At 38.7% G+C, this 21,977-nt stretch overlaps 1 protein-coding gene, 1 non-coding gene and 1 pseudogene across 5 annotated transcripts in view; 2 read left to right on the plus strand and 1 right to left on the minus strand.

Annotated features, from left to right (window-relative positions):
- The window catches only part of UBAP2 (ubiquitin associated protein 2), a 165,609-nt gene that overhangs the window by 87,114 nt on the left and 56,518 nt on the right, over positions 1-21,977 (plus strand). For all 4 annotated transcript variants that reach the window (XM_073881453.1, XM_025852871.2, XM_025852872.2 and 1 more), the window contains exons 9-15: positions 1,630-1,682; positions 6,864-6,931; positions 10,197-10,386; positions 14,148-14,361; positions 16,859-17,133; positions 17,744-17,913; positions 19,147-19,357. In XM_073881453.1, the coding sequence (XP_073737554.1) occupies positions 1,630-1,682; positions 6,864-6,931; positions 10,197-10,386; positions 14,148-14,361; positions 16,859-17,133; positions 17,744-17,913; positions 19,147-19,357 (1,181 nt within the window). The remainder of the gene's footprint in view (positions 1-1,629; positions 1,683-6,863; positions 6,932-10,196; positions 10,387-14,147; positions 14,362-16,858; positions 17,134-17,743; positions 17,914-19,146; positions 19,358-21,977) is intronic.
- On the minus strand, positions 5,034-5,342 carry LOC112809553 (U6 snRNA-associated Sm-like protein LSm3 pseudogene; annotated as a pseudogene).
- LOC112809681 (small nucleolar RNA SNORD121A) lies at positions 10,507-10,589 on the plus strand. Its single transcript, XR_003204638.1, has one exon. It is a non-coding gene; the product is annotated as a small nucleolar RNA SNORD121A (small nucleolar RNA).

The raw sequence follows: 21,977 nt of genomic DNA on the forward strand, positions 1-21,977 counted from the left end.
CAGGCTCCCTGCTCAGTGGAGAGCCTGCTTCTCCCTCTCCCTCTGCCTGCCTCTCTACCTACTTGTGCTCTATCTCTCTGTCAAATAAATAAAATCTAAAAAAAAAAAAGTATGATGAGTGAACCAGTACAAAGGATCAGATTGTCAGTTTAGATCTTTCTCGGTGAATCTTTATAGTCATTTCAAGGATACATGCAGTTGAGAGGCAGGGAAGAACAATGAGTGCCTGTATTACTGTTCTTCCTTCCTATAATATATATGCCCTGTGATCCACAATAATAGATGAAGTCTACCAGTAATGTGTGTAGGTTTCTCACAGCAGGGAGTTTTCTCTGGTTTAAAAAAAATCTCCCAAGTAGTAGCATATCGTAGGTGTTATTTTATAGGGAGCCATACTGCATAAATGCATCAATTCTGTGTTTGCCATAACCAGCCTAAACTAGGGACATCCAATCAAAAGATTCCATAGAGAAGGACTCTACTCCTAGGTAATAACATCTATTTATGAGGCAGTTGGTTATTAGGTTATTGACCTGATTCCAAGGAGATGAGATCTGGTTACCTGCCTTTTTTTCTCAAGAGTGTTCCCTTCTCTTCCTTGTCCTCTCTACACACAGACCTCATTGTAGGTCAGATGCTCAGCTCATTTCTTCCTGTTGGAAGGAATGAAAACATTGACAGTCTTACTTCCTGGGGGTAATTATAGTTGATATCTTGGTATATTTTCTTTTAAAACCATTTTCTCTAGGTGTGTATTTGCATGTATAGTTTAAAATAATGGTCCTGTACTTCTACAGGATCTCTGAATACTAAAGCCAGCATTTCTGGACACAATTTTTTTTTTTTAATCTTTAAAAAAAATTTTAAAGATTTTATTAATTTATTTGAGAGTGAGAGAGAGAGAAAGGAGTAGGAGAAGGGACAGAGGGAGAGGGGGAGGCAGACTCTCTGCTGAGCATGGAGCCCGACTTGGGGCTTGATCCCAGGACTCTGGGATCATGACCTGAGCTGAAGACAGAGGTTTAGCCAAATGAGCCATCCAGATGCCACCACAAATGTTTTCTTTTTAAAGCACTTAATTATTTGATAGATGTTTGTTCTGTAACAATTGTTTGAGCAGATCCTTTGTACGTAATCAGGAGTTATAGCATCATACTTCATGTGAACAGGACAAACCTTTGCTGGGGATCTATTAGAAAACCATAGAATGGAATAAATATCTTATAAAAAGCATGCTTGTATAAATTCAGAAACTCTGTAATCTACATGAAATTAGGGTCCAAGGCAGACCACTTCATAATTTTGTTCTAAGTTTTATATATCATAAAGATCTCATTGTGTGTATTTGTGCTATGTTCGTACTTATGGCAGAATTGCTTGAATATGATCTACACTGATGCAAAATCAGTTTGAGAAATTGCTTTGAGTTTATGTGGATAGTACCTAGCTAAGTTGGTATATGAGAACATGACATTTTACTGAGAATAGATCAGGAGCTTCATATTTCTTGGATTGTAAACTAAATTACTAATGAGATACATGACACATCTTGTGCAGGATACAACAGAGAATTATTTGCAGTAAGATAGTATTTGGCTTTGTGATATAAGCTATGATTATTGTCAACAGGAACCTGGAAGAATTCTGTGGAAGAGTGGACAACAGACGACTGGACTGAAGATGTAAGTATTTAGCATCAGATTAGATCCGTCTCCTTTTGGTTTCTGATTGGGGCATGCATTCCTTGAAGAAAGCTGGAGACATCTTGTAGTTGTTCATGGCTCCTTTTCAGACATCTATGATTATCATGTTTTTTAGCAAGTGCTTCTCAGAAGGAAGTTGGTGTTTTGAGATTTTTAAGAAACTTGGTTTTAAAGCATCCACTTAAAAATGACCAACTGTAAAACAAGACTGAAATCATTTTTTTTTAGCTTATCTTTTGTTTTGTTTGTTCTTTTTAAAAGTTTTTAAAGATTTTATTTATTGGAGAGTGAGAGAGAGTGCTGAAGCAGGGGGAGGGACAGAGGGAGAGGGAGAAGCAGCCTCCCTGATCCCAGGACTCCGGGATCATGACCTGAGCCAAAGTTAGATGCTTAACTGACTGAGCCACCCAGGCGCCCCTTGTTTGTTCTGATAACCAAGTACTGCTATTGCCTGACCTGTTTGTTTGTTTAATTAAAGATTTTATTTATTTCTTTGACAGAGAGAGAGCGAGAGAGGGAACACAAGCAGGGGGAGTGGGAGAGGGAGAAGCAGGCTTCACACTGAACAGGGAGCCCGATGCGGGGCTTGTCCCAGGACCCTGAGATCATGACATGAGCTGAAGGCAGGCGCTTAACAACCGAGCCAACCAGGCGCCCCCTGACCTGTTTATTTTTTATAGCAGTTTTATTAGTGAAGATCGGTCAGTGTTTGGGTCACACCTGAAATTAACCTGAACAAGTGATTCTGGTTCTAGGCCCAACCCCTTCTTTTTAAAACTAGACTAGCTCTTTTTATATTCCTTTATTCCATAGACATTTTTGAGTGTACTACACTAGCTCTGGTAGTGTTGATCCATAACTCTGGGCTCAGCATAAGACATTCTTTGATTAAAAAAATATTTAAAAAAGAAAATATAACTGAACAAGTAGCCCTATAACATATTTTGTACCATTTTTCTCTTTGACTCTCAAGCGCCAGAACATGTGTATGTACATGAACAGTGTGCAGAAGAGAATAAAGGGGTTATAAGTATCGACCTTTATTTATTTAAGTGATGGGTTTTAAATTTATTAATTTTTAAGTAATCTCCATGTCCAGTATGGGCCTCAAACTCGTGAACCCAAGACCCAAGAGTTACATGCTCTACCAATTCAGCCAGCCAGGTGCAAGTATTGACGTTTAATATCACATAAAGTGACCCAGACTTTGAAAATTTTTTCTTGAGATTTCCGCCCTCCTTTACCATTCTGTTTTAACAAGTATATTTTTAATGTATTATTTTGTAAGTATATGTATTTTAAAGATTTTAATTTTTTTTGAGAGAGCACAAACAAAGGGGCACAGGGAGAGGGACAAGCAAACTCCCAGGACCCTGAGTTCATGACCTGAGCGGAAGTCAGATGCTTAAAGTACTGAGCCAGCCAGGCGCCCCTACTGGTATATTTTTAAAGAAATGAACTACAGTAATGCCACCCTTGTCCTCCTGTGAAGCAGTATTATATCTTGTTTGTTAGTGAGCAAACTGGGTAGAGTATGAGGAAGAAAGACAATAGAGATGCTCATTTGATTGAGATTTAAGGTATATATTCACTTCTGCCATATACTAACCATAAATCTTTGGGGTATGATGTCATCAGGCTCTGTGGTACTGGTAATATGAAGATGCTGGACTAGATGGGTGGTTACTTGAATCAGTGGAGGGATGGGTACCAGTGATGAAGACAGAGTGAGCAGCCTGTGGGCACTTGTCCAACTTTTAAATATGTTTGTTACTAGAATTTTTGCTAAGAGTTTGTTGGGGGAAAAAATATTCCCAGTGCTAGAAGCTTTAGATCTCTTTCGCTCCTGTGTGGGTCAACAGGCAGGTTAGAAAATCAGCAGGGGATCAGAATGCAAAAGACCATGGGGTGCCTGGGTGCTCAGTTGGTTAAGCGGCTGCCTTCAACTCCTGTCATGATCCTAGCATCCTGGGATTGACCTCTGCATCGGGTTCCTTGCTCAGCGAGGAGTCTGCTTCTCCCGCCCCCTCCCTTGTGCTCTTGCTTGCTCTCTATCTCTCCTTCTCTCCCCCTCAAATAAATAAAAATAAAATCTTTAAAAAAAAATGAAAAAGGCCTTTATTCAAATTGTAGCTGAGCTGACCTGTTGACTTTGAGTGATGCATCTTTCCTTACTGAGCCTTCTCTTTTCTATCAGTGTAATGAATATCATAACAGTTGTCCTGCCTAACTTTCTGTTAATGGTTCTGTGGGTCAGATGAGGTTTTTCAATGAATGTTGTTAACAAGCAGTTCAAATGTACACCCATAGAGATTAATGTTCTGGAGAACCCATATTATATCATAGTATAATTTGTAATTAGTGAAAAGAATTAGGATAGGAAATTTGGATGTTTTTTTGTCAGAAATTATCAAAAAAAATTTAAAACGTTTCTGAAATTATATAAAATAATGGTGATTGATCCATGAGTAATCATGGTGCAAATTGAAAATTCCTTGTAGAGCTTAGAACAGTAACTATTGGAGCACCTGGGCGGTTCAGTTGATTGTGTCTGACTCTTAGTTTTGGCTCAGTTCATGATCTCAGGGTGGTGAGATCGAGCCCCACATCGGACTCCACGTTCAGCAGGGTGTCTGCTTGAGATTCTCACCCCCCACCCCCTGACCCCCATACTTTGTCTCTCAAATAAATAAGTAAATCTTAAAAAAAAAAAAAGTCAACAAAAACAGCAATAACTACTAACCGTTCCCTCCCCACTCCTTTTTTCCCCTTTAATTTCTCCATAATTAATTTCTGCATTCAGCATAGGGCTCGAACCTACAACCACGAGATCAAAGAGTTGCATGCTGTACTGACTGAGCTAGCCAGGCTGCCCCTAAGGGCAGCCACTTTAAATAATTTTTATGTATTTTCTTCTGTTATTTTTCTTTTCACAAATTTTAAAATATGGTGTGTGTCATTTGAAATCTGAGAATGCTTACTTTTTACATAATTTTTTTAAGATTTTATTTTTATTTTTTTAATCAAAAAAGGAAACAAATTTAAAGGAAAAAAATCAGAAATTGAGAAAACAGAACAAATCAATTCCTGAAAAAAAGAATTCTGCATCTTGGTGATCACATTTATTGAAAGGGTTGGAAAAAAATTAAAATGCCCTTTAGCTTAAGAATTTTTTAGTTATCTGCAAATCAACTCATTTCAGGAGTGGAAGAATCCTTGGTCATTTCTTAATATCAAAATTTACGCAGGTTTCTCTTTTGAATGTCTTCTACATTTAAAGAGGCAATCTTACAAAAGCTTCTATATTCCATACATGATAAATTCTTTGTTTCAGCCAACTCTTAATGGAAGGGCAACTAGTACAACACCATCTCCCTGGACAAAAAGCATTGGAATATTCCGTTTTGTTGATTTATGTATCTCTTCATGTGTTTCCTCATCAATTTCTATAGTAGTCACAGTTTCTTCCACATCTCCCAATATCATATTTAAATGCTGATCATAAGCATGTAATCTGCCTTGAAGCTCTCTGTCATTTCTCATTTTCACATAAATTCGCTCATCCAGGCTGAACCTGATGAAATCCAGGGGCTCTTCTATGGTGTTGGTAGATTGCTGCTGGTCCACGTCGTCCGCCATGTTTCAGACCCTCTGCCCTTTCCCCAAGATTCTATTTTTAAGGAGCTTCTACACTCTTGAGGCTTGAACTCATGACCCTGAGATCAAGAGTCACATGCTTTACTGACTGAGCCAGAAATTGCCCCTCTCCTTTTTTTAGACAGTAGAGAAGGAGGAAACCATTTAATTTTCTTTATCCTGCCCGGGTTAAATAGGATGTCAGTAATTAATGTGGTTCTCATTTGCTTTGAACTGATTAATATTTTTGTGGCTTTGGATCTACTCTACCATTGCTTTTCAGTTACTCCTTTATTGCTTTTCTCTTTGTCTTATAGAATCTTACATATTAAATAGAGTTAAGGCAAAAATGGATTCTTTGGGAGCTCTATAAGATACTACCTTGGAACAGGGTGCAGTGAAAGCCCTTCTTGTTGAAACAGCAATCTATTCAGCACATTTTATTTGTTTTTATAGAAAATGAGCACGTACTGTCTGCTCTGTCCCTGCCAGAATATTAATATGTGAGTCAACCTGATTTTTATACAGTGTTTCAGAGTTCTGAGACTGTTAAGAGTTGATAAGTATTATAGCAGTCTTTTTGAAAAGAATTTTCTGCGATTTCTGACATTATCTCATTAGGTCAACATTCTTCAGCCTTTAATAGCCCATACTTTGCTTTGAAAATATGAAAAGAGCCTACCTTTCAATAATGTGAGTTGAGGTTTCAAAAAATTTTATCCTGGGCACCTTAAAACTTTAAAAGGGCATTTAGAGCATATGTATAAATCTAAAATAATTGTATTCACTGAACAAAGCCAGACAAAAAAATTTGCATATTTTAAAATTCCACTTAAAATTCTAGAAATTACAACACTTATCTATAGTGACAGAAAACACATTGGTGGTTTTGTGGGGACTAAGGTAAGTGGTAGGTGGGATTGATTACATAGGGACTGGAGCAAACTTTTGGGTAGTATGTTCATTGTCTTGATTTTGTGATGATTTCATGGGCATATTCATATGACAAAACTTCAGGTATTCGGTTTGAGCATATTCAGATTATTGAATGTGATATAACCTCAACAAAGTTGTTTTTATACAAAGACAGGGAAACCTATGACTTAATAAAAAAGAAACACAGATTACTAATAAAATATTGAAACTATCTGTTTTGGGGGAAAGAAAGTGTCAATTTTTTTTGCCCTTTTTCAAATGTTTGGCATTTGTGGTGGTTTTAGTGGTATTCTCATTTTGTGTAATGTCTAATAGAGTAGTGTGACTAGGACTTGAACCCTCGTCTGACTTAACTTCATTCTTTTCCTGATGTGAAATCCTTTTTATGGGTTTCCCAACCTAAAATTGCCTTCACTTGAAGAATCTTACTTGTCATGATCACTTAATGTAGTTCCTTTCTTTTAGACTACTTTTGGGTGAAGTATAATAAGAGTACTGGTGACTAAAATTGTCAGGAATTTGATACATTTTTGGTGTTATGTTCTGTAAAATAAAAGCAAAGTATTTTTTTTATTCCTTTCCAAACAGCTTTCTGAAACAAAGGTCTTCACTGCTTCAGCTGTTCCAGCAGAGAATCATGTCACACCTGGGCAAAGGTAAACAATTTCTTTAACCTTTTGTTTGTTGTTCAAAGCATAATGTAAATTTCTTGCTCAGGAAATTTGTTTTGGGTCTTAGGTCTCTATTTTTTTCCTTTGCTTGAATCTCTTTCTGTTTTTACCTTTTTCCCTTCTAAGATTTTTTTTATCCCTAACCTTCTTTGTGAGCTGACGGAGCCTCCATCATTTTCTAATTTATTATATTCTCTGATGAATTAAAATAGCGATTATGTTTCTGATATGTTATCATTTGTGATAGATATTATGTTAAACCTATTTTATTTAACTTATTTTTAAAGACTTTTTTTTAAAGATTTTTATTTATTTATTTAACAGAGATAGAGAACACAAGTAGGGAGAGCAGCAGACAGAGGGAGAGGGAGAAGCAGGCTCTCTGCCGAGCAGGGAGCCCGATGTGGGGCTCGATCCCAGGACTCTGGGATCATGACCTGAGCCGAAGGCAGCTGCTTAACCGACTGAGCCACCCAGACGCCCCTAAAGACTTTTTTTTTTAAAGTAATACCCAATGTGGGGCTCAAACTCACAACCCCAAGATCAAGAGTTGCAGGCTCCACTGACTGAGCCAGCCAGGCTGACTTAGTAATATTAAGCTTATTTAATAATTTTAAACTTAGTGGTTTTTCTTTACTTTTATGAATATATTGTTTTTTGACAGATAAATCTAATACCAAATATCCTTTGGTTTCTATATATAGTACCATTTATTTAGATCTTCTAAGGCTAATACAAACTTCTTATTTTATATGGGCTGTACTAGTTTTTTGTTGTTGTTGTTTTAAGATTTTTATTTATTTGACAGAGAGAGAGAGAGAGTGAGAGAGACAGCGAGAGAGGGAACACAAGCAGGGGGAGTGGGAGAGGGAGAAGCAGGCTTCCCCCCCCGGAGCAGGGAGCCCGATCCGGGGCTCGATGCCAGGACCCTGGGGTCATGACCTGAGCCAAAGGCAGATGCTTAACGACTGTGGGCTCTACTAGTTTTCATCTAGTCTCTTAGATTACAGAAAAGGAAGGAATTTTCAGAAAAATAGAAACATTATTGGTATGTACAGAACTGAATTCTTTTTTTTTTTTAAGATTTTATTTATTTAACAGAGAGAGACACAGCAAGAGAGGGAATACAAACGAGGGGAGTGGAAGAGGGAGAAGCAGGCTTCCCATGGAGCAGGGAGCCCAATGCGGGGCTCCATCCCAGGACCCTGAGATCATGACCTGAGCCGAAGGCAGACGCTTAACAATTGAGCCACCCAGGCGCCCCCAGTACTGAATTCTTGAAAAGCGTTTATTTACATCCTGGTTTCTATAATAACTCAAAAAACCTTTGATTATGGTTTCAAAATGCAATGATCTAGGAGGATGAAAGCCTTTCTATGTATGGCCCCTGAGAATTGAAGGAAATTTTGAACCTGACATGCTTAATTTCCTGCTAAATGAGATGGTTATAAGACTTCATTATAGGGAAATAAAAATGAACAAAGGTTTTATAATTTATTAAGTGGATATAACTTCCTTATTGTATTCATTACTCAATTTCATAGGATCATTTTCATTTAAAAAAAAAAATATGTCCCCTCCCCTACTCACTGAAACAGGAGGGAAAGGATGGGATCAGAGGTCACAATTGGGCATGGGAGGGCATTTTTCAAAAAAAAAAAAAAGAAAAAAGAAATAGACTTTAATGGTTATTTTTCAGAAGACAGTGCTGTAGTGTTTTTAGGTGAATATCCTGTCAGTCTTTTAGAATAGAACGTCCTGTGTTTTTTCTGATAATGGTAGCTTTTGAGATAGGTTATATGTAATATAACTACTCTGGATTTATACTCCTGGAGTTAGGATATCATAAGTTAGAACAATTACCTCGGGATCCAAAATACTAGTCTGGGACTTTAACCTGGTTATGGGAAAGTAAGAGTGGGTAGTACATAAGGAGAGGAAGTCAGGCCTAGGAACTTCACTCTTTATCAGTTAATAGTGTGCCATGAATTATTTGACCTTCCAGAATCTGCCTCACCTGCATGGTGAACATTTCAGACAGGAAAACTGACTGGAAACTGGCCTTTGAGAGGGTTTAATGGAGCAAATTACCATATTAGTTAATCTTGAGCACCTTGCAGGTTCTGTGGAGAAGAGTTAGTAGCTCACTCACATGTCAGGTAGTATAGATCTAGAAGAGTAGTTCTTCCTCATGCTTTTAGGTTTTCAGGCCATGATTCTCAGGTTGGAATATCTCTTCTTCTGGGGACATTACAAGAGTTTTAGTTAACAGAGTATTTGTGCATTTTTTATATTTTGCGCATTTTTTCTCAGTATTTTTTTTTAAGATTTTTGTTTTTTATTCATTTGACAGAGAGAACGAGCGAGCGAGTGTGCACAAGTAGGGGGAGTGGCAGGGAGAGGGAGAAGCAGGCTTGACGTGGACTCGATTCTACCTGAGCTGAAGGCAGACCCTTAACCAACTGAGCCACCCAGGCGCACCTTCTTGAATATTTAAGAGAGAAAATTATTGGAGATTTATATAAACTTATAGCTTAGAATATAGAACTCACAGGGATATTTATGATAAATGGGAAACTGCTTGAATTGTCTACCATGACTGTGGTTCTCATTCTCCCACAATAGGAATTCACTTTCCTTGAGGCAAGTTTAAGAAACATTGGTTCTGAGTAATGAATGGGGAAAAATATTTTACAGAAAATAAGCCAAACTGTAGAAAATTGTTTATTTACTTATTTGCTCCAGGTTTTCAAATCAGTTGTTATTGTGCTATTTCTGTGGAACTGTCTTGATGCACCTTTTCATTTCTCTTCTCTGCCAAGCCCTGCTTTAGTCTCTGTGGCTTTGTATGTTGTTTTTTGTTTTTTGTTTTGTTTTTTTTTAGTTAATGCTGTCCTCTTGGCTCCTTTAAACTCCAGTTTCCACAAAGATTTTCCTCATTTAGATTATTATTATTATTTTTTAAAGATTTATTTATTTATTTGAGAGAGTGAGAAAGAGAGAGAGTACATGGTGGGAGGGTCAGAGGGAGAAGAAGGCTCCCTGACGAGCAGGGAGCCCGATGCGGGACTAGACCCCGGGACTCCGGGATCATGACCCGAGCCGAAGGCAGTCACCCAACCAACTGAGCCACCCAGGCGCCCTAGATTATTTTTTAACATGAATTGGTTCTGTATTGATTCACTTCTCAAATTCATTATTGATAAGATTTGCTTTTGACTCATTCCTCATTTGCTTTTTGTCTGCTTAGCATTGATCTGGTAGCCTTGCTCCAGAAGCCTGTTCCTCCCAGTCAAGCCTCAGAAGTCAACTCCTTTGAGACTTCCCAACAGCAGGGCTTTGGTCAAGCCCTTGTCTTCACAAATTCTCAGCACAACAATCAGATGGCACCAGGGACTGGCAGCTCCACTGCTGTCAACTCCTATTCTCCTCAGAGTCTGGTAACTCGCTTTTATTTTAGTATGGGATTTGAAGGAATGTACCCGTAAACAAATGTATTCTAGAATGATACATGCCTTATAATTATTTTCTAAATATAAACATATCTACAGTAGATTTCAGTCCAGAAAACAATGATGTGATAATTTCCAAGCACATATCTGATGATGCCATGTGGAATTCAGCTACTCTGAGTTTTCTGGACAAAGATAAAAAATACTTCTTTATGATTCGTTGAAATCTTAAGTCGTAATCACTGAGGCATCCTTCTTATTAATAATTTTTATCTTGGATTTTGTTTGAAAGTCTGTACTTATGACATTAAAATTTTCATTTGTTTTCCAATTTAGTTAAATGCAAATGTTTGTCAGAAAAAGCTTGCTAAAATCATGCTAAAACAGTTCTTTCCAAGTCTGCCTAGGTGCTTATATTTTTGGCAATTCTTGTTTTGTTATTTGTAAAATTAGTGTACTTTTTCTTAACATGCCACTTTAGTGGAGGCCCTTATAACATGGATGTGTTTTCATTAAAACAGGGGCACCTGCTGCTTGCATATCTGGCTTTAACTTCCCATGAGAATTTAGCTCCTAACAGAAAGGACTCCAGGAACTGGTAGAGAAGGGTATGAAGATAGGCTGATGGGAATAAAATCTTAGAGCATAGTGTCAAGCAATGTAGCTGCAGAATGGTGAACTGAAGGCCCAACTGTAGGCAGTTCTCAGTTGGCAGTGGGGGTGGGGGGAGGGGTTGGAATACCTCCATATACAGATCCACAGCTTTCACTAGTGGTAATTATTGGTTCATTTGCTGTGTTTTACCTGAAATCTATGGTTGAGAAACAGAATTTTTATGAATATGATACTATCTTTTCCCCCTAGTCGACTCAAAAATCATTTGCTGAACCCTAATAAAATGGAGAATGAAATATGTAAACTTTTCATTGCTGGCTTATACTCTGCACAGACACATCATGTCATAACTGGCTTGGTAACTTGGCATTTTTAGTGTCATTAATGATTATGTATGAGAGGGTGTCAGTGCTTGAAGTAGGACAGCCCACGGTGTCTCTGTTTTGAGAGGGTAGTAAGGTCTAATAATACCCTCAAGCTTTGTTTTTTATTTTGTTTTTTAATTTTTTTTTAAGTAATCTCTACACCCAGTGTGGGGCTCAAACTTATAACCCTGAGCTCAAGTGCTGCACGTTCCACCCACTGAGCCAGCCAGACACCCCAGTACCCTCACATTTTGATTGAACCGTTCCTGTCCTTTCCTCTTCTGCCTTTCTATCTGGAATCTTAGCCAGGGTGCTCAGAACATAGGTAGGACACGAGGAGGGTTTTTGTTTTGTTTTGTTTTGTTTTTTTCCAACAGTGCCTTCGGATGTGTTGCCTTTGATAATGAACAACACCTTGAGAAACTGGAACAGATACTGTTTAGCGTATTACAACAGTGGTGCTCAACCTACTGTACTTTCATAATCAGTGGGGAACTTGAGTAAATTAACAACAGTAATAATAATAATAAAATAATGCCAGAGTCCACATAGACCAAATAAGTCAGAATCTTGGAATTGCAAGTTGGGCACTTGTGTATGTTTGTGTATATGTGAGTCCATGGATATTGGTGTATCAATACACACGTTGTTAAAGCCCCCATTGATTGAAATGTAGGTGAAATTGAGAAGTCCTGTGGTAAATCAACATGAAGCAAAGCGCTAGTCCTTGATTCAGTGATTTCATTGTGTTGCGAAGCATGCAGAAAATGCATTTGATGATACTAGCTGATGCAGGATAGAGATCAGAAGAATAGAAGTATCGTTGTGGAAGCCTTTACTGAAAAGGGGGCTTGAACAGGATTTTGGTGCATTTGTAGCAGCATAAGAGCAGGTGTTTGGACAGTATGAGGAAGGGTTCTGGAGTAGTGATAAATAATGTTAGCAGATTCTGTGATTGATGTGCCATAACTACTTACAACCTAATGTTTTGCTCAGATTGGAGAATTTGAATTTCCTTAAAACAACATGCCTTTGGATATTGTTAACAGAAATAATTATTTCAACTTTCTGTATCTGATCTCTTAAGAGAATGCAAGTCATTTCTGTTTTTGACCTTTTAAATGGTTTCAAAAAGTTTTGTTTTTTAGATTTTATTTATTTATTTGAGAGAGTGAGACAGAAAGCATGAGAATGGGGTGGGGCAGAAGGAGAAGTATTTTCCCCACTGAGCGGGGAGCCTGATTCAGGACTCGATCCTGGGACTCCGCGATCATGACCTGAGCCGAAAGCAGATGCTTAACTGACTGAGCCACCCAGGTGCCCTTAAAGTTATTTTTTGATAAATATCTTTTCAGAAACTGAAGGATCTTGGTAGGTAAAAATGCAGTTGATCTATCACTGTGTTCACTAGCCAAGGCTTTCATTCTCCTTGGGTCCTGTTTTTGTTTTTTTGTTTTTAATTTTGATGTAGTCCCAATACTTTATTTTTGCTTTTGTTTCCCTTTCCTTAGGTGACATATCTAGAAAAATACTGCTCTAGCTGATGTGAAAGAAATTACACAGCCTATGCTCTCTCTAGGACTTTTGTGGTTTCAGGTTTCACATTTAGGTCTTTAATCCATTTTGAGTTTATTTTTGTGTATGGTGTTAGAAAGTGGTCCAGTTTCATTTTTTTACATGTATCATTCTCATTGGCTCTTGGTATCTGACCTGACAGGATAGGTGGAGGAGGTGTAACATTTTCTTTTGTATACTTAAGGAGCGTATTTGGTATTCTTAGTCATCAAAACAACTTGAAATAAATGCAGTGGTGCCCAGGGTATCGGCTCAATACACAAGATACCTCATGTGTAAATCATTATCTGATTTTAGAATATTAACTTTTTAAATAAGTGCTCGAACCTGCAGTTAATTTTGTAGGATGACATTGCTGAGCCATTCACCGATCAAACTTATAAACATGATTGCTGTTGTTGCATACATTAAGAAAATACTGTATTTTTGTTTCTCAAGCTTGTGTTTGTCATTGAATTCATGGTATTTTTATAAAAAACCAGTAGTATTTTGTTTGTGAATCTGTGACATCACTTTTAAAAAGAAAGCAGTGTCTTTTTGTTTTTTAAGATTTTATTTATTTGATGGGGCGCCTGGCAGGCTCAGTCAGTTAAGCGGCTGCCTTCAGTTCAGGTCATGATCCTGGGGTCCTGGGATTGAGCCCTGCGTCGGGCTCCCTGCTCATCAGGGAGCCTGCTTCTCCCTCTCCCTCTGCCCACTGCTCCCCCTACTTGTGCTCACTCTCTCTCTGTCAAATAAATAAATAAAATCTTAAAAGAAAAAAGATTTTATTTGTGAGAGAGTGAGCACGATTCGGGGGTGGATGAGCAGAGGGAGAAGGAGACTCCCTGCTAAGCGAGGAGCCCAATGACGACACGGGGCTCAACCGCAGGACCCTGGGATCATGACCTGAGCGGAAGGCAGTGGCTTAACCAACTGAGCCCCAAAAAGAAAGCAATGTCTTAATATCCAGGGAGAATATTCTCCTTCCCTTTAACTTCTTATATCAGAATCCAGAAGGATTGCTGGATTTAATCAGAATTTGTTGTATAGTAATATTTTCGTGTAGGATCTTCTCAGGTGAGTCTTATTGATTCAGATGTTCTAGGTTATAGTTTTTGAAGTTCTTATGAAAATACTTGATGTGTTTAAATTCTGGAGTAGAGATTTGTATTGCTGAGTGTTTTTTGCTTTTTTTTTTTTTCCCTTTTAAAGTCATCCGTCCTTGGTTCAGGATTTGGAGAGCTTGCACCTTCCAAAATGGCAAACATCACCAGCTCCCAGATTTTGGACCAATTGAAAGCTCCAAGTTTGGGCCAGTTTACCACTACCCCAAGTTCACAGCAGAATAGTACGAGTCCCCCCACAACCATTTCTTCTTGGGACCTCAAGCCCTCAACTTCCCAGTCCTCAGTCCTTAGTCATTTTGGTAAGTATACATTTTCTGTGGTGGTTAGCCCCTAGTGAGGACATGCTAAACATTACCAGAGTGTGTTGACTTGTGAACAGTAATGTGGAATTTGTCCAGAGAGGTTTCTTTTTAATAGAATTTCTGTGGTGTTTGTGAATTAAATCAGATAGCTTTGTACCATATAAATACTTGCATTTATTTGTTGTTATCAGTAGTGGTAGTGGTAGTAGTACATATCTTGAAGAGACATTCCAAAGCATGGTAAAGCCCTACAAATATAAGGAAATAACACTTTGAGTAAATGCCTGGACAGAATTTTCTAAGCTCTATTATAATATTGTGGGGACAGAGTTGGGGTGTGGAATTTTAAATCACACCCTCTGGGTTGCTTTCTCATTTTAATGTTTGTATGTATCTATCATGATTTGTGCCAGCCTTATTGTCAGTGGTTTATAATATAAAGGCACCATATGTAAGTTGGATGTTTTCTAAACTATACTCCCAAAGATTTTGTGACATTAAAACACCCATTTTCCACCAACATACACACACCACACTGTATTAAGGAACAGCAGAGGGTTATTAACCATGGGGTCGGTTTCCTAGGCATGTTTATGTTTAGGGCTAATTAAAAGACATGGAATCACGTTTCTATCCTGAAAGAAATAGTTTGTTGTTAAGGAAGTATCTGAGACTACTCCCAAATTTGGAGTGCTGTCTACCAAGGAAATTCATTAGAGCCTTAATACTCAAAGTTTTTTATTGGGGAGGTGGTTATACATAAGTACCCTCTGCCTAGTACATAACAATATTCCAGATTCCCAGTAGGAAAGCAAGTGTTCACCGTAAACCACATTGTACAAACATTAAAGGTGTAGAGAGTCATTTTTATCTGATAAGAAGAGTGCTTGGCATCCTTTGCCTAGAATATATTAAAATTCTGTGTTCGCAGACACCGGCCAAGAGCCAATTTAGCAAGGTGGCATTTCTGATACTAATTGTAGTCCTATGTTACCCTTTTTCTGCAGACCCACTGCAGTGGGCAATAAGAATTTTTAGATTTGTACATGCTCTTTCTATATTCTTTATAAATCCTATCTTTTTTATGTATGCCTCTAATATAAAGTCCAAAAATAGACTCATCTAAGATGGAAATATACCAAGTCATGGGTTGGCAAATCTTCGACTGGATTTGTCACCTGTTTTTGTAAATACCGTTTTATTGAAACATAGCCGTGACCATTCATTATGTATTGTCTTATAACTGGTTTCAATCTACAAAGGGAGCGTTGAGTAGTTGCTAACAGATGGCCTTCAAAGCCTAAAATATATACTACCTGGCTCTTTGCCAGAAAAAATTTACCACTTCTTTATGATTTGAAAATCATGTAGATAAAGGGCTAGCTTCCTTTATAAAAAAGAGTAACTAAAAACAAAGGAGACTAAACCAAGGGAAAAAAATGGTCAAAGAGGTATTATCAGAGTTCCTAGGCAAAGAATACTAGAGTATATGAAATGATGCCTCATTGAATTTATATCATTTTAAATTGCACCTTTTATGCCATTTTCCATCATTCAGGTTAGGAAGGATAAAAGTTATTGGTATCACAGCATATTAAAAAGAGTGTGTTCTATCTACTGAAAGAATTTTGAAGTGTTTGTCAAAATTTAAAATAGAGTTGTTCTTTGAACCAGTAACTCTATTCTAGTTGTTGATCCCACATGTATATTTGCACTTGAGCAAAATGTCTTACACAAAGATACATTCATTGCAGCATTGTTTTTCTTAGCAAGATATTGGAAAAACTAAAAGCCTGTTAATACAGTGCTGGTTTTAAAAATCAATGCCTCTGTACTCTGGATTACTATGTGGCCATAAAAATGAAGTAGCTCTTCACATGTTAATATGGAACAATTTTTGAAAACCAAATGGTTTGTGAGGAAGCTATATATATAGAATGTGTGTGTGTCTGTGTATGTGTGTTTTGAGACAGTATCTCTGAAGATATTCAAGAAACTGGGTACAATGTCTGCCTCTGGAGTGAATCTGGAGATAGGGTTGCAAGGGTGATTTATAGTCCTCATATACGTTTTTCTACCTTTTGGATTTTGTAATATCACATTAGTTACTGAAAAACAGTAATTTTTAACAGTTTTGTTAAGAAATCCATAAAGCAACAAAAATATAATTCTCTCTTAGCTAAAGGCCAAATGTGTAGCAACTCCATGCTCTTTTACCCACTCCATATGTCTTAATGTAAACTATGTCTCCTCTCTGCAAAAGAAATTACTTATAAACCCATTCAGGCATCCTTTTCCATTTATCATATACCAGTTATAATAGATCACACACACCCCCAACTTAGGGGACTCACGTAGAAGATTGTTGGGAGAAACAAGTGGTAACTACAACCTTTCACTCTCAGTCATACTGGAAGATGGAGCTCTAAGCCCACGTTCCTAAATAATTGATTGTTGCTTACTTTCCCTCCCTCCCCCTTTACATATTTCATAGACTTCAAATCTCAGCCTGAACCATCCCCGGTTCTTAGTCAATTGAGCCAGCGACAGCAGCACCACACTCAGGCCGTTGCTGTTCCTCCTCCTGGGTTGGAGTCCTTTCCTTCCCAGGTAAAACTGCGAGAGTCAACACCCAGAGACAGTACCTCCACTGTGAACAAACTTTTGCAGCTTCCCAGCATGACTGTAGAAAACATTGCTGTGACTACCCACCAACCACAGTCTAAACACATCAAACTACCGAAGCGGCGGATACCTCCAGCTTCTAAGGTGTGTTCTCCATCCAGAAGTCACAGGCCCAATGGTGGATGTATTTCAACATTTAGCTCAAGGGTTGGGTTAGTAAGGCTCAGAAACGGTGACATGGTATTTTTTTTCAAGCACATAGCTTACTGCTTAATGAGGAGTTGGCCATTTCTGAGTGGCTGGGCCAGGATGAGAGGGAATGGTTTTGTGTTGGAGACAGAGACTGTTCATTGAAATTACAGGATCTGGGTCAGAGAATTTGCTGGTCTTGTATATTTACCTACGTCTCGTAGATAGAGAATAAGTGGTTCCTTGACTAGATAATGCTTTCAGAGATGGCCTGCTCTCCTCCCTTACCTCACCCACCACCACCCAGCCTGCCCCCATTTCTTTGGCCTCTGCTCTAAGAAGCAGTTGGTGGCACTGACCATTCTGCTGTTAACTTCTCATTTTTCTTTTCTCTTCCTTTTTTGAAATATCCTATGCCTTTTTCCTTGTTTCGGATGTCTTGCACCTTGTTCCTCCAGGGTGCCAGTAGCGCTTTGGGAAGCCAGTACTCATTTGGCTCTGTTAGAGGCCTCTGGGACGTGGAATCTGTGATCTCTGTTCCTGATGTGATGGCTCTGTTTTTCAGATCCCAGCTTCTGCAGTGGAAATGCCTGGTTCAGCAGATGTCACAGGATTAAATGTTCAGTTTGGCGCCTTGGAATTTGGATCAGAACCTTCTCTCTCTGAATTTGGATCAGCTGCAAGCAGTGAAAATAGTAACCAGATTCCCATCAGCTTGTATTCGAAGTCTTTAAGGTAAACAACTTCTTATTTCTCTGGCTTTGACTGAACTAAGCCCTTTGTTGGCAAAGTAAAACAAAATAGAGCCTAAGAAATCACCTGGTGGAGACAATACACCCTGTGGTGGTAAGTTTGTGCACCCATGACTAGTATCTAATTCCTGAACTTTTCTTCCATCACAGTAAAAAGAAACCCTGTGCTTGTTAGCAGTCACTCGCAATTTCCGCCACCCCTCATCCTCTGGCAGCTAATCCTCTGTCTCTGGATTTGCCTATTCCAATATTTCATAAAGCAAGAATCATGCAGTATGTGGTCTTTTGTGTCTGACTTCTTTCATCCATTTGTAGCTTGTATGCATTTTATTTCCGAATAGTATTTCATTGTGTAGATATATCACATTGTTTTTTATCTGTTCATTAGTTGATGGACATTTGGCTTGTTTCCACTTTTTGGGTATTAAGAATCATGGTGCTATGAACATTTCATTTACAAATTTTCTGTCCTTTCAGTTCTTCTGGATATAGACCTAGTAATTGCTGGTCCTGTGATAACCCTTAAATTAACATTTGAGGAACCAGGAAACTTTTTTCATAGTGGCTGTAGCATTTTACCTTCCTACCAGTAATCTCTGAGGGATGCAGTTCTTGTACATCTTTGCCAACACGTATTTTCCTTCAGTGGAATGTTTCATAAGTAGAGAATCCCAGATTTTAGATTTTATTTTTTTACTGCCCAGAACTAAAAGCTGATATTTGCTCTTTCTAAAAATGGTTTCAGTGGCACCTGGGTGGCTCAGTCAGTTAAGCGTCTGCCTTCAGCTCAGGTCATGATCCCAGGGTCTTGGGATCGAGTGCCGCATCAGGCTGTCTGCCCAGCGGGGAGCCTGCTTCTCCCTCTCCCACTCCCCCTGCTTGTGCTCTTTCTCTCTCTCTCTCTGTCAAATAAATAAATAAATAAAATCTTTAAAAAAAAAAAAAGTGGTTTCAGACTTCTGGATTCCTTACAGAGTCTTAAGGATTCTTAAAGATGTCTTCTACCTGTCATTTAAATTAGGTGGGTCTGATTGGGAGTGGAGGGGTGTTTTGAATATGCATCCTTTTAATACCGTTAAAGAACGCAGTAGTACAAATGTGTAGGTACAGACATGTTTATTTAATTTATAGTATGGCAGTAAAGTGATGAAATAGTTCTTGATGAACCCATGTAAAGTGACACAAAGTTATGTCTAAATCTTTTTATTCTTTCTAGTGATTCTTTGAGTACCTCTCTACCAGTGACCAGTGCAGTACAGAACTCCACCTATACAACTTCAGTTATTACCTCCTCCAGTCTGACCAGCTCATCACTGAGCTCCACTAGTCCAGTAACGTCTTCCTCCTATGACCAGAGTTCTGTGCATAACAGAATTGCATACCAAAGCTCTGTGAGTCCATCAGAGTCCGCTCCAGGAACCATCACGGTAATTGGTCTTTTCAGGTTTCTTCTTGTAGGAAATCCTGTTTGGAGGGTCAGTGTTTAGTTTGGGAAATTGAGGGTTTTAGATGAGATTTTCTTCTGGAAATTGGCTAACCTTTTTAAGATTTTATTTTATTTATTTTTTTCTTTAAGATTTTATTTTTATATTTGACAGCACAAGTAAGCAGAGCGGCAGGCAGAGGGAGAGGCAGAAGTGGCCCCTGTGCTGAGTAGGGAGCCTGATGTGGGGCTTGATCCCAGGACACTGGGATCATGACCCGAGCAGGCAGCCACTTAACCAACTGAGCCACATAAGTGCCCCAAGATTTTATTTTTATTTATTTTATTTATTTATTGTTAACATATAATGTATTATTTGTTTCAGGGGTACAGGTCTGTGATTCATCAGTCTTACACAATTCACAGCATTTACATAGCACATAACCTCCCCAATGTCCGCCAAGATTTTATTTTTAAGTACTCTCTCCACCTAACATGGAGATAGAATTTACCAACCTGAGATCGAGAGTCACATGCTCCACCAGCTGAGCCAGCCAGGCTCCCCCTAGAAATTGGCTAACCTTTTGGGGCACCTGGGTGGCTCAGTCGTTAAGTGGCTGCCTTCGGCACAGGTCATGATCCCAGAGTCCTGGGATCGAGCCCCGCATCGGGCTCTCTGCTCACCGGGAAGCCTGCTTCTCCCTCTCCCACTCCCCCTGCTTGTGTTCCCTCTTGCTCTGTGTCTCTCTCTGCCAAATAAATAAAATCTTAAAAAAAAAGAAATTGGCTAGCCTTTCTTATAGTTTGTTGAGTTTACTAATAGTGGGCTGTGGTGTGAAATCTGCATTTTAAGCACCCATACACAGGAGTGTATGAGTGGACCGAGAAACTTAGTATAAGGATACATACCAAATTGTCCATAGTGCTTTGCATGGGGTTGTGGGGTGGGCGTGGGGGGGGGAGACACAGCAGACCTATAGTCTTATTTGTAATATTTTAGTTCCCTGAAAGGCAGAGATGTTCAAGCATTACTAGTGAGAGCTACTTTTTTAAAAAATTTATTTCAATTTTTTATTTAAATTCTGGTCACTGTATATGGTAAAATTCTGTAGTAGTTCATTTAAATTAAATAAACAATTACAGTTTTAGTTCCTCAGATGTACTAACCACATTTTAAATGATCGGTATCGGGGCAACTGGGTGGCTCAGTCAGGGTCCTGAGATTGAGTCCTGCATTGGGCTCCCTGCTCTGCGGGGAGCCTGCTTCTCCCTCTGCCTGTCGTTCCCCTTGCTTGTGCTCTCTCTCTCTCTCTCTCTCTCTCTCTCTCTGTGTGTCAAATAAATAAAATCTTTAAAAAAATAAAATAAATGCTCACTATCTATAGTGGCTACAGTATAGGGACACACACATGTCCGTATAGATTATTCCCTTTATTGCAGAATGTTTCCTTGTAAAGTACTGGGCTATAGTTTCTAAAACATAAATCACACAATGTGCTGTTCGAGCTTAAGTGTATGTCATCTGCTCAGCTTCTCAACTCCAGCCCTAATTTCACCTGGTATGCTGCTTGCTCATGTCATTACTCACCTCATTCCTTGCTTGGCTAAGTTGAACTGAGACCCTGTAATTTCTGATCTCTCCTGACCATTTGGTATTTCTTTAATTTTGCTCCCACCATTCTGCCTAGAATTATCCCCACCCCAAATAATGTAGTTCCCATGTTGTATCAGTTTGTCCATTGTGTTTTAAAAGTGATTTTCAAGGGTGCCTGGGTGGCTTAATCGGTTGAGTTGCCTTTGGCTCAGGTCATGATCCCGAGGTCCTGGGATCGAGTCCTGCATCGGGCTCCTTGGTCTGTGGGGAGCCTGCTGCTCCCTGTCCTCCCCACTTGTGCTCTCTCTCACTATCTCTGTCTCTCTCTCTCAAATAAATAAATAAAATCTAAAAAAATTAAAAAAAAGTGATTTTCAAGGTGGGATAAAATATACCTAAGGTCTGATGGCTGCTCTTTTTCTTTTACCCCTTTTTATTCTTTCTGTTTGGTGTGGTTTTGAAAACACTTCTTTGGATGTTGACATTTGTGCTGTTTGGATGTACATGCTCAGTGTTATGTCCGTGTATTTAGTGTGTAGTGAACTCTAGTTTAGAGGGAGGCAGAGAGTGGAGTTTTGATTGTTCTCTACTTATCTGTATATATTGGTAAGGTATATTGTGTTTCCCTTTACCTGACCTCAGTCTTTTTTTTTTTTTTTTTTTTTAACTAAGCCACCCAGGCGTCCGCAGTCTTTTATTTTAACTCATTTTTGGTTTTCTCCCTCTCAAAGTTCTAATCTTTTATAGTCTACATTTCTTGTAAGTAACTTCAAATTGTTTTAAAGAAAAAAACGTGTTGTAAATAACATTTCTTGAACAGAAATTGTACTGGAGGGGCGCCTGGGTGGCTTAGTCATTAAGCGTTTGCCTTCGGCTCAGGTCATGATCCCAGAGTCCTGGGATCGAGCCCCGCATCGTGCTCCCTGCTTGGCGGGAAGCCTGCTTCTCCCTCTCCCACTTCCCCTGCTTGTGTTCCCTCTCTAGTGCTCTCTATCAAATAAATAAAAAAAAAAAAATCTTAAAAAAACAA

The sequence above is a fragment of the Callorhinus ursinus genome, unplaced genomic scaffold, assembly GCF_003265705.2.
Source record: "Callorhinus ursinus isolate GAN/ISIS: 27379988/994484 unplaced genomic scaffold, GSC_fseal_2.0 scaffold42, whole genome shotgun sequence".
NCBI classification, from domain to species: Eukaryota; Metazoa; Chordata; class Mammalia; order Carnivora; family Otariidae; genus Callorhinus; species Callorhinus ursinus.